The sequence below is a fragment of the Neopsephotus bourkii genome, unplaced genomic scaffold, assembly GCF_033783945.1.
Source record: "Neopsephotus bourkii isolate Nb327-2 ecotype Australia unplaced genomic scaffold, CSIRO-AGI_Nbou_v1 NB_1574, whole genome shotgun sequence".
NCBI lineage: Eukaryota > Metazoa > Chordata > Aves > Psittaciformes > Psittacidae > Neopsephotus > Neopsephotus bourkii.
The window spans coordinates 5,337,732-5,349,608 of NW_026902050.1; the positions used below are offsets into that span (position 1 = coordinate 5,337,732).

The 11,877-nt window shown below is 39.0% G+C and overlaps 1 protein-coding gene across 2 annotated transcripts in view; it reads left to right on the forward strand.

Moving 5' to 3' along the window:
• Nucleotides 1-11,579, forward strand: part of SMC4 (structural maintenance of chromosomes 4) — a 38,548-nt gene extending 26,969 nt beyond the window's left edge. For both annotated transcript variants that reach the window (XM_061371650.1, XM_061371651.1), the window contains exons 14-24: nt 44-269; nt 364-443; nt 602-754; nt 898-1,024; nt 3,620-3,809; nt 4,731-4,875; nt 5,987-6,160; nt 7,509-7,691; nt 8,635-8,867; nt 9,516-9,699; nt 11,290-11,579. In XM_061371650.1, coding sequence (XP_061227634.1) covers nt 44-269; nt 364-443; nt 602-754; nt 898-1,024; nt 3,620-3,809; nt 4,731-4,875; nt 5,987-6,160; nt 7,509-7,691; nt 8,635-8,867; nt 9,516-9,699; nt 11,290-11,478 — 1,884 coding nt within the window. In that variant the 3' untranslated portion in view covers nt 11,479-11,579. The remainder of the gene's footprint in view (nt 1-43; nt 270-363; nt 444-601; nt 755-897; nt 1,025-3,619; nt 3,810-4,730; nt 4,876-5,986; nt 6,161-7,508; nt 7,692-8,634; nt 8,868-9,515; nt 9,700-11,289) is intronic.
• The last annotated feature ends 298 nt before the right edge of the window (nt 11,580-11,877 follow it).

Genomic DNA, 11,877 nt, shown 5'->3' on the forward strand with positions numbered 1-11,877 from the left:
TCCCCAGGAATCTCTCATTCATTTATTTACTTTTTTGATGTAGATGGCTGTATGGGAAAAAAATTTTCAGAAAATCCCCACTCCAGAAGATGTTCCTCGGTTATTTGATCTGGTGAAAGCAGCCAGTGAGAAGTTTCGCCCGGCTTTTTACTTTGCATTACGTGATACTTTAGTAGCCAACGACTTGGAAGAAGCTTCCAGAATAGCATTTCAAAAAGACAAAAGATGGAGGGTGGTAACGCTTCAAGGACAAATCATTGAACAGTCAGGTATTTTAAGTGCAAAGTTGCAATTATATTTTCAGTTTTTCACAGGTGCTATCTAAACACAATAAGCTTGCTAACTTCATCTATTTTACTTCAGGAACCATGACTGGTGGTGGGACTAAAGTGATGAAGGGTAGAATGGGTTCCTCAGTCACAATGGTTGTTTCAGAAGAAGAGGTTAGTACATAACCTTAATTCTGTCCAGCTACAGCAAATTTTCGGGTTTTTATTCCACTTTATTTCTGTGTTTTATGAGATCATAGACTGCTATCTATTGAGCAGGTGAACGAGGTTTTGCTTTACCAGGCAAATAATCATACCTTATTTTTGTGTAGGTCAATAAAATGGAATGTCAACTGCAGAAGGAATCTAAAAGAGCAGTACAGTGTGAAGAAGAGAAATTACAACTTGAAGAAGCCATAAGCAAACTGCAACAAGATGTTCGGGCAATGAAAAACAATTTAGAAAAGTATTCAGCAAGTATCAAGGTGAACAAGTTTCTTATTAAGTCAGTATCTGGGTTCTCCATCAATGTGCAGGGGGATGACTTAGCTTCTGCTTAACATTGTCCTTGTTAGTGTCAAGAGTCTCTGAAATACAGGATTCCAACACAGTTGTGTTTTTTCTATAGAATTTACCTGAACAAGAAATTCATCTGAAAACCCGCATTAAGGAACTTGAAGCCAATGTAACTGCTACTGCTCCGGACAAAACCAAACAGAACGAATTGGAAAAAGTCCTTAATGGTTATAAAAAAGGTATATTTGTGGAGAAGGGATTAAAGATAAAAATCATAGTCATATTCTTTCACTAAACCAGGAATGAATGGTTACAGCTTTGTTCTTTCAGTCTGCCAGTTGCAGAACCATATCTTGGGTTGGAACCCCTCTTCTTAAAAGGGAGAGGTAAAAAGTGCCTTGAGAGCAGCCAACATGGTTTTACCAGGGGGAAGTCATGTTTGACCAACCTTATAGCCTTCTATGAAGAAGTAACTAGGTAGATGGATAATGGCAGAGCGGTAGATGTGGTTTTTCTTGATTTCAGTAAGGCATTTGATACTGTCTCCTATAGCATCCTCATAGATAAGCTAAGGAAGTGTGGGCTTGATGATCAGGTAGTGAGGTGGATCAAGAACTGGTTGAAAGGAAGAAGGCAGAGACTTGTGGTCAATGGGGCAGAATCTAGCTGGAGGTCTGTGACTAGTGGAGTCCCTCAGGGGTCGGTGCTGGGACCAGTGCTGTTTAATGTTTTCATCAACGACCTGGATGAGTGAACTGAGTGTACCCTCAGCAAGTTTGCTGATGATACTAAACTGGGAGGAGTGTCTGACACACCAGAAGGCTGTGCTGCCATTCAGTGAGACCTGGACAGGCTGGAGAGTTGGGAGGGAGAAACTTGATGAAATTCAATAAGGTCAAGTGTAGAGTCTTGCATCTGGGGAAGAACCCCATGTACCAGTACAGGTTGGGGGTTGACCTGCTGGAAAGTAGTGAAGGGGAAAGGGACCTGGGGGTCCTGGTGGATAGGAGGATGATCATGAGCCAGCAATGTGCCTTTGTGGCCAAGAAGGCCAATGGCATCCTAGGGTGTATTAGAAAGGGTGGGGTTAGTTAGTAGGTCAAGAGAGGTTCTGCTCCCCCTCTACTCTGCCTTGGTGAGGCCGCATCTGGAATATTGCGTCCAGTTCTGGCCCCCTCAGTTCAAGAAGGACAGGGAACTGCTTGAAAGAGTCCAGCGCAGAGCCACAGAGATGATTAAGGGAGTGGAACACCTCCCTTATGAGGAGAGGCTGAGGGAGCTGGGTCTCTTTAGCTTGGAGGAGACTGAGGGGTGACCTCATCAATGCTTACAAATATGTAACGGGTGGGTGTCAGGGTGATGGAGCTAGGTTTTTTTCAGTGATGTCCAGTGATAGGACAAGGGGCAGTGGGTGTAAACTGGAGCATAGGAGGTTCCATGTGAACATCAGGAAAAACTTATTTACTGTGAGAGTGACAGAGCACTGGAACAGGTTGCCCACGGGGGTTGTGGAGTCTCCTACGTTGGAGATATTCAAGGCCCGCCTGGACAAGTTCCTGTGTGATGTACTCTAGGTTACCCTGCTCTTGCAGGGGGTAGGACTAGATGATCTTTTGAGGCCCCTTCCAACCCTTGGGATTCTGTGATTCTGTGTGATTCTGTGATTAGAGTGAGGTCCTTTAGATATTTATGGCTGTGTTACAGCCAGATTCGTAGGGAAACTGAGTTTAATTGGGGGAAAAATTGTTAATGTGGAGGTAATGACATTAAAGTCAGATAAAAGCTTTTGCCGTGCTCTAACTAGCCTGTTATGTGACTAAGATGAATACCCTGTAATCTGTTGTGGGCACAATGTACCCTTTCTTGTGAAAGATGTTGACTTTGAGAACTGGAATAACAGCTACTCTGAAGAAAGTGGTAGCTTAGGAAAGTAAATCTTGACTGTTTGAATTTCTTGCTCAGGGGGTAAAACACAGTTCCCCCACAATTCTGCTTTGATAGCATTTTAGGAAAGAGAAGATATACACACTACTGTGGACTCCCTCTATGCCTCTTGGGAACAGTATAGCATCAAGAGAGTATGAATGCTTTATTCCTCAATAATGCTAAGGTTTGACGTTATAAATATCTTCTCTAACATTCCTGCTAAGTAATGGAGAGACACAAACCTATGTTCTCCTCTGGAGAGATGACTGCCTTCCACCTTGCCTGTCTGTGCTTTACCCCTTCTGGCCCCAAAAGGAAATTGTAAATCTGTAGCAAACTCAGCGGGGGATTTTGTTTGTTTTGCCCTTAGGATGGTAAGGTGCTGCGGTGTTCAGTTTTTGAAAGCTGTTCGACTTATTAAAATGGTTTTGTTCAGTTTTAAGTATAAGCTAAATAGAGAAACTTTTAAGGTGATTAGGCTATTCAATATGTGAAGTAACTATACAGTAACACTAGCTACTAAGCAACAGTTATCAGCCAGTTCTTAGAGCTTAACCTTGGAGCATCTTCCCATTAAATAAATGCCAAGAATGAGCTTCTTATGTGCTATCTTATCTGTTTAAATCCTCTATGCACAGTAAGTAATCCAACTGAAATTTTTGGTTTGTGCCAAAAAAAGCTTTCGCAGTATCACAGTGTCAGAAAAATGTGGGTGGTAATTTTAATTTTAGCCACAGTAAAAAAGAAAAAAAACAACCAAAAAACCCAAAACATTTTTCACAGTATAAAGAAATATGTGCACTTCTCAATATATTTATACAGCATAGCTTTTAACCACTTAAATCTTACTGTGCTGCAATAGTCGTGTTCATAGGGACAGCTCAATGACCTTAACTCTTAATCAACAGATTACGACTGCGCTGCTGAGAAAGCTGATGAAATAGAAAGTGAAGTTAAACGATTACATAACCTCATAATTGATACCAATAATCAAAAACTTAAACCGCATCAAGACAAACTTAACAAGATCAACAAAGAAATAGACGAATGTTTTTCAACTATTACTAAAGCCCAGGTAGCAATCAAGACTGCGAACAGGTATGGTGGATGTCAGTGGTCTCAGCTGCCTTAGGCTGCAACTGTGGCTGTGGTTCCTGCCCAATTACATTTGGACATTTGCGGGGGGGATTGGTCAGGCCAGGGGAGATGGTTTTCCCCTCTTTATGGCAGGAGGAAAAGAGGGGGTAGAAGGTAATAATATTTTTTTCTCTAAACTGATTTACCTCAGGGTTAGACTGGTTCTTAATTAAGAACCATAATCGTTGTGAATTAGTGTATGTTACAGACCTAGAAAGCTTAGTGAAACCTGACCAAGGAAAAGACATGTCAGCCTTCAAATAGCTGTATATGTTGGCCTCAGTACCCACAAGATATTTCCTTGGTTTAAGCACCCTCCATAGCTAAAAATCCTGTGACCTTAATGTCTTTATTTCCAGTCACATCTTAATACCAAATATTGCTTATGTCAAGGAGGTAAAGGGAAATAAAATGCTGTAGTTTTTAATAAGGAGCTTAAAATTAATGTTTAATTGGTATTTTTTTTGCTAATATTTGCCTATCACCAAAATGCAACATTTCAGGATAAAGATTCAAATTAACAATTACCGTGCAGCAGAGCACTTCAAATCTGAAGGGACTCAGTCTATTATAAGGCATGTCAGGAAATAAAATGTGATACACTTTTTATATTAGCTTAACATAATAATAATGAATACTTAGAACAAATGTCAAACTGCCTCAGAAAGAACAAATTAAGTGATTTAGGCTTCCTTGCTGTATGCTTTAGGAAGGCAACTTTGGTTTTACTTGGATATCTAGACAGTATGAGAGTTCGTGGATAAATGAGCACTTCCTATTTGGTTGTCAGTAGTTACTGAACATGCTTTATAGGTAAAATTGTGTGTCTGTTTTATGTCATACTTGCACTCACGTGAGGAATACAAACCTCTACACATGCAGAAACATGAAAAGATCTGAAGATGCTCTTCTTCACATGGAGAAAGAATTGGAAGACAACGAGAAAGAAATTAAAGACTTAATGAAAGAACTGACTGAACTGGAAGCCAAAGCTGCTGAGGTTATGAATGAATACAGGCAAGCCGAAGTAAGTGTCGTGTTAACTTGGTGTATTCCTTCATAGAGGATACAGCACGTGAAATCAATTTTAGATAGTAGTTGTTGTACCAGAATTGTTCTAAGGCCTGATGTCTGTCAGACTTCGTCCTCAGACATTCCAAGCATGCCCAGCCAAGGGGCTGTGTTACCAGATAGTATGTTCACGTATTTAAAAAAGGTTACACTGCTATTTAAGCCCCAGACCTGACAGTGCTGGCCTAAAGTATCTCTTTTTCTCAATTACTCTACTACTCATCCTCCAAAAATTCCCATGGGGATAAAATGGCAAAGAATGTTATTTTCTGTAATTTTGTTTAATCGAAGTTGACTGTTAAAGCAGATGATGAGGGGAGAAAAACAGTGTGAACCAGTCCTAGTAAGCAGTCTGGTCTTCAGGTAAAGTCAAGATAATGAGTTATATCCTTATCAGATCCTAGTTATATTCTTCCATTTTGTTCTTATGCAAATGTTGTACAGTAGCAGAGTGATATTCCGTGATGGTCAGGAAATGGGAAAGATGGAGTTTGGGGAGGGTTTTTTTTGTTTGTTTGTTGGTTGTTGGGTTTTTTTTGTCTGTCTGGTTTTTTATACTTACCTGGAAATATATCTTGACTTGATTTTCTGAAGCTAAAAAACAAATGAATGAAACCAAGTTTCCCAAATAAATTATTCGGTTTAAAACTTGCTTAAGAATAGATGATTTTTTTCTTCCCTCCAGCTATGTGGTACTTCAGTTTGCATCCAGATTTATCTATGAGAAACAGTGAAAACAACCAGGATGGCTGAAATTCTTCCAAATAAAGCTGTTTGTTTGAGACTGCCTGTCTCTAAAACTGCCTTTTAGCTAAAAACATCCCATTGTAGGACTTGTTTGACCCAGATCTGGAAACAAAATATAAACTGCAGAGTATTTTCAGTCATTTGAGAATTCAGTGACCAGGTTAATCTAAATACAAGAATATATTATTTATATCAATACTTTGGATTGTGGAGAGTAAGTTCTGTGAATAATATCATGAAAGCAAACCTGTCACCTGCGAAAAGGGGTAACATTTTTGTAGGCAATTGTTTAATGTGCTTTTTTGGTCATTTCTGTTTAGGAAGAGTTGCCAGGACTTCAACAGGAGTATGATGATTTACTCCAGGAGATTAAAACCATTCAGGATGAGGAACATGAACTTCAAAAGGAAGCTCTTAATATTAAGCTGAAAATGGAACAAATTCACAGTCATATTTCTGCACACCAGTCAAAGATGAAATACTGGCAAAAAGAGGTAAAGAAATAGTTCAGTTCCAAAAACTAGAACTGTGAGATCGCAAAGGATTAATATGTTAACATTTAGTTAGAAAACAGATAATTTGGGAGAAAATTCATATTTAGTTTGTGTTTTATGCTATGAGAAAAACAACTCTGAAAAAGATAAACATTCAGTGTTTCTTTGATCTACGTGCAAGGTTATAGATGAGTTGTGAATTCAGTGGTTTACCTTCTAACTTTTCGAGTTTATTAATTCATGAAAGAACAGTAGAATAATTAGAACTGACACAACACTATCTATGAGTAATTAAGAGCATTGAGGGCAAAATAAGTAGGCCATAAATGACAACCAGGAGAATTTTTGTCTGCATATCCTCTCTGTGCACACTAAAAAAGGTTACAAAAGGGTAGGCATCCTCACAGATGAAAGAAGCAAAGTGGAGTAAGGTGCTGACAACTAAACTACAAGTTATGCGTAGGTGTACTCAGTGCTGTGTCCACTAATCTGTTCTTTACTAAATGTCAAGACCTTCTCTTTGAAAGCATTTTGCCTTAAACTTGTAGTCTGTTTGGTATATCAAATTGCCTTTCCCCAGTTATACATAACTGGGCCAGTAGGAATTCCTTGGGGCCAGGAAGAAATTCTGCTTCTCATATTGCTGCTTGAACCAGCTCATGGAATAAATTGGAGCCTGTGGGAGCAAGGAACGGCTGACTCCAGTGCTAAACACCTAGCTTCTCGGACTCAGGTGGTATGCGAGCAGGACTGCTTGCAGCCTTCCTGCAGGCAAGCACACAGACAGCTTTGCACAGAGCTTCTTGCAGTCACATCTATTCTCACAGCTCCCATTGAGTTGAACAAGCTAGTTCTAATCACTGCCTGATGTGTGGTGTGTTAATGTCACAAGTGTAATCAGTTGTTGGGAACGGCTTTAAATTCTGGAAACAGTTCTGCACAGAATCCTGACATTTTCTGGTCCATGGGCTGGTGGAGTACAAAGTCAGTAGAAGGTAACGCTGATTTGGTTTTCCTGGTCTACAGAAACAGCAAAAATGAGGTGTCTGCCCAGGGAGGTATGCTTGGAGACAAGGCTAGTTAGATGCCTGGAGCTCATAAAGCTACCTTTTCATTATATGTCCTTTCTACTTCATATTTAAACTTCTAATAGAGGTAGGGATCTAGGCCAGCAGATGATCTTGCAAAGCACAGTTTATGTGAAGAATCTTTGAATGTTTTGAGATTGGAAGCTTCAGTATGTTATATAACATAGTACATAACACAGAAAATGTTTATTTTAGAAATATGTTCATGTGATAATGAGTGTGATCTTTAAAGATTTCTAGTAACTGGTTTTGAATTTTAGATGTCAAAATTATCACTGCACTCCATAGAAGATAAACCACCTGAAGAACTTCCAGTACTAAGTCAAGAAGAGCTGGAGGCTCTCAAGGATCCCAATGTTATCACTAACCAAATAGCTCTCCTGGAAGCCCAGTGTAATGAAATGAAACCCAACCTTAGTGCTATTGCAGAATACAAGAAGAAGGTAAGATTAATTACTGCCATGCAGTCATGGAATTCATCATTTCAATACTGTATTGCCTGTTTGTGCAGTTGGTACACCCCTCACTGAAGGTAAGTTCTGCATCTGCAGCTTTGTTGTTTTCCAGTACTAGAATCTGTAGAGGATCAGTATCTTTGCTTTTGAACTATGGTGGTAACCGTCCAGTTGTGTGCTTTTCTATCGGTAACTGCTCAAACATGTCCTGCAGTTATAAAAATGCACTCGCTATTGCCTACAGGCATACCAGGAAATGTTGATCCCATTCTTCTTCAGTTCCTTTCTCTTGGAAACTGATATGGAATACTTGGGTTTTATCTGAGTATTTGTTAGCTTGCCCTTAGCCATGTCAAAGTTGTCTCTAGGAGCTTATGTATGCCTTCTATATTTGGTGCCATCAATGTCAGATGAAGAAAAGTTTCTCCTGTGAAAGTTCATAGACTCATAGAATGGTTTGGGTTAGGAGGGACCTGAAAGATCCTCCAGTTCCAACCCCTCTGCCATAGGCAACACCTTCCACTAGACCAGGTGGGCCAAATCACCATCCTTGAACACTTAGGTTATTTAGTTTATTTAGAAGTCAAGAAGAAAGTTGACTTATTTAAAGTCAACCAGCTGACAGTCTAGACAGACCCACAACACCACACACTAGGAATTTTTTCTCCTTACAGTACTCGCTTCAGTAACATTGGACTATTCATCAGATTAAATATTTTCTTATTTTAACATGGGTTTTCCACCAGCAACATAGAGAGTATAAAAAAAGAGAAAAAAAAGATAGTTTGGTTTGTTCTTATGTTTTCAAAGCTGATAACCATTCTGGGAAAAATGAATTTTCAATGGTGGGAAAAACTGGTTTAGAATTGAAATTAAGGAGACAGTTTCTTTTACTGTACTTTTTTTTTTTTTTCTGTGGTTTTTTCTACAGGAAGAGCTGTACTTGAAACATGTGGCTGAACTGGATGACATTACCAATGAGAGAGACAAATTCAGACAAGCTTTTGAAGATCTCCGGAAACAAAGACTAAATGAGTTCATGGCAGGATTTAATGTAATAACAAATAAACTAAAGGAGAACTACCAGATGCTTACACTGGGAGGGGATGCAGAGTTAGAACTTGTGGACAGTCTGGATCCCTTCTCTGAAGGAATCATGTTTAGGTTTGTCAAAATATGTTGTAGTATTGCTCTAGTTCTTAATTGTTGTATTCCTTTTTTTATCAGTCTGCTTTTTAATTTTTCACTGATACCAGCTAACCAAGAGAGGTGCTGGCAAGGTGCTGATTAAAGCCATAGCTTTTTAGCACTGAGATCCATTTCTCCTGGAGAAATGAGTAACTAACAGCAGTTACAAAGTAATTTAAAGTAATTTCTCAGAGCTTCTTAATTCCCAACTTGTTTCATTCTGCCTAGGGACTTGTGTCAATCGTAGTGGTAGCTACAGATTATTCTGTCATAAATGCTCCTAGGATTACATTAATCACATACATTAATAAGAGCAGAATAGCACTTTCGAAAGATAAATAGCAGTTCCTTCAGTTCTTATAGCTCCTGCAGAATACAGCCATGTGAGTTCCAGAAAACACTGGCTGACCACGTCACTCTGCATGTACCCAGGGAGTTACTCAGGGAAGAGAAATAATCCGCTTTACTTCCTCTCTGCTGCAGAGGACTGAGTACCAAGCAGCTCATCCATGGTTTTAGTCAAGCTTCTTTATGCATCTGTGTCTTCCAAGAATTCCATCCCATCTCATGACTTGCTTTTCACCACAACATACTTGTAACTTACAAATTCTTGATTTGTTTCAGTGTTCGACCTCCCAAGAAAAGTTGGAAGAAGATATTTAACCTATCAGGAGGAGAGAAGACCCTTAGTTCACTGGCTCTAGTTTTTGCTCTCCATCATTACAAGCCAACACCACTTTATTTTATGGATGAAATTGATGCAGCACTTGACTTCAAAAATGTATCCATTGTAGCGTTTTACATATATGTAAGTATTTAATGGTAACTGCTGTATTATATTTTTTCTCAGATATTTTCTTCTCTGCCAGGGAAAATGAAATGGTAACACAGTTAAAGCCAGATTTAAAAATCCAGAATAACAGAGCATTAAGCAGAAATGATGTGCTAAGCAGATTTCCAGAATGGTTCTTAGAATGCTGCTTTCTGCATGATTTTTTTCTAAGCTGCTCAGTCTGATGCTTTCCTGAAATAAGGCGACTTGTTAGAGGATGTACATATTTTTTCCTTCTAAATCCTCTTTCAAAGCTGCCTAAAGAATGCTGGAATTTACCAAAGGTGCCACATTCCCATACATTTTTGCTGCTATTGCTTCCTCTTTAAAATGAACATGCTTTCCACAAAGCCACCAGATGTAATCAGCTGAGAACAGAGTAACTTGTTTAGCTCTTAGTAACATGTTTGTGCATCCAATCTCATTATTTCATTCTTGGGAGCAGCCAAGGTTCCTGGGTTCTATACTTCCATTTCATTATTATGAGCTGTTTCCCACAGGCTTCTTGGATCTGAGCCTTTGTTAGTGTCTTGGGTTTTTTCTTTCATGCTTTTAAAAATTTTGTCATTACCATATTAAGTGAGGAAAACATTTACATTACTTGCAGTTCCAGTTGCTAATTTAAACTTAGAATTTACAGAATTCTCTGAAGTATAACCACCAGTTTTCGGAATGCCCTAAAAGTGACAAAGATTATGATCCCTACTTGAAATTAGTGAAACACTTTGAAAAAACCTGCCTGCAGCTGTAGTTTTAAACTTTCCTTCCACAATGCATGCATCTTCACAAAGGAGGGTGATTTGGTAGAGCAAAGTGATTTCAACTGCAGTGTAGACTAGCACTTCAATTTAATACTTAGTATAGTTTAGCTCTTAAATGAAAATCATGGCTTAGTACAGAGCTGTAGCTGGTATCTTGTATACAGCCAGAGCCGAGGGCATCATCGTACCTTGGCTTTGGTTCTCCTGCCCAATGCTCTCAAGATTTCCACAAGGCTTGGAGGACTGGCGAACTTTCAGTGTTGGTGCTAGATTCTTAACGTTGCCTTTATTTCTAAAGTACCTCAGATTTAGATATCTATTGTTGTTCCATCTCAGGATCACAACACTAGCATTTTTCAAGGCTTGTCCTCATTAGCAAAGGGCTTGCTTTCCCCTGGTCTCAGTTCATGGAAATAGGTTTGGTTCCTTTTTCATCCCTAAAGCAACCCTTGCTGTAACAGTTCTGGTAACTTGGCAATACCTGCCTTCTTGCGGAACTCATGTTAAGGCCGTGCTGAATATCATCTCTGGAAAGAAATTATGCATGTTGCATTGAATTCACTCAAATAGGTGATGTAAAAGGAGGAAACACATTCTGAAGTACATCACAGGCTCACACTGACTGCCACGCTGGGAGCATGCTGTGCACGGGCAGAAAACAGAGCAGGAACTTGTCACCATCACAATTTGTTGAGTGACGCACTTGTAGCTATGTATTCCTTAGTTTCTAAGACTTAAACATAGGGATGATATGGGAACGGAGTTTTGAAAAACTATGGGCTGACACAAACAAATTCTGTTTCAGGAACAAACGAAAAATGCACAGTTCATCGTCATCTCCCTGCGGAACAACATGTTTGAGATCGCAGACAGGTTAATCGGAATTTATAAGACTCATAATACGACGAAAAGCGTGGCAACTAACCCAAAAGTTATTGCAGCTAAAGGACTGGATGCACTGAAGGCTGTTGGGTCCAATACAGCTCAAACGTAGAGTGCACTTGCATTCTCATTGCTGCTGTTTCATGTAATATACTTTTTCATTTGAAATTAATTTTATTCTATGTTTGAGCTTCTTAATCAACCAGCCTCAATAAATTTGGTATTTTTTTGATTATGAAGTCTATATATTATAATCTTAGGTTTTCTGGTTTAGTCAGTTCATAAAATTATTTCCTAAATTATGTATTCAGATGCATCTTAATACTCCAGGTATATGTTTTATGTCAATGCTTGGGTTCCACATTTGGTTTTAAATGCCTTTTTTCCCATGTGTTTATTAATAAAGTAAGGAAATTGCTTCTAAATGTCATCGGTGTCCTGTAATATTTTATGGTATGAGTTCCAGTAAGTCAGGACATGTGTATAATGTCGTATGTCCTGCTGCATGGTT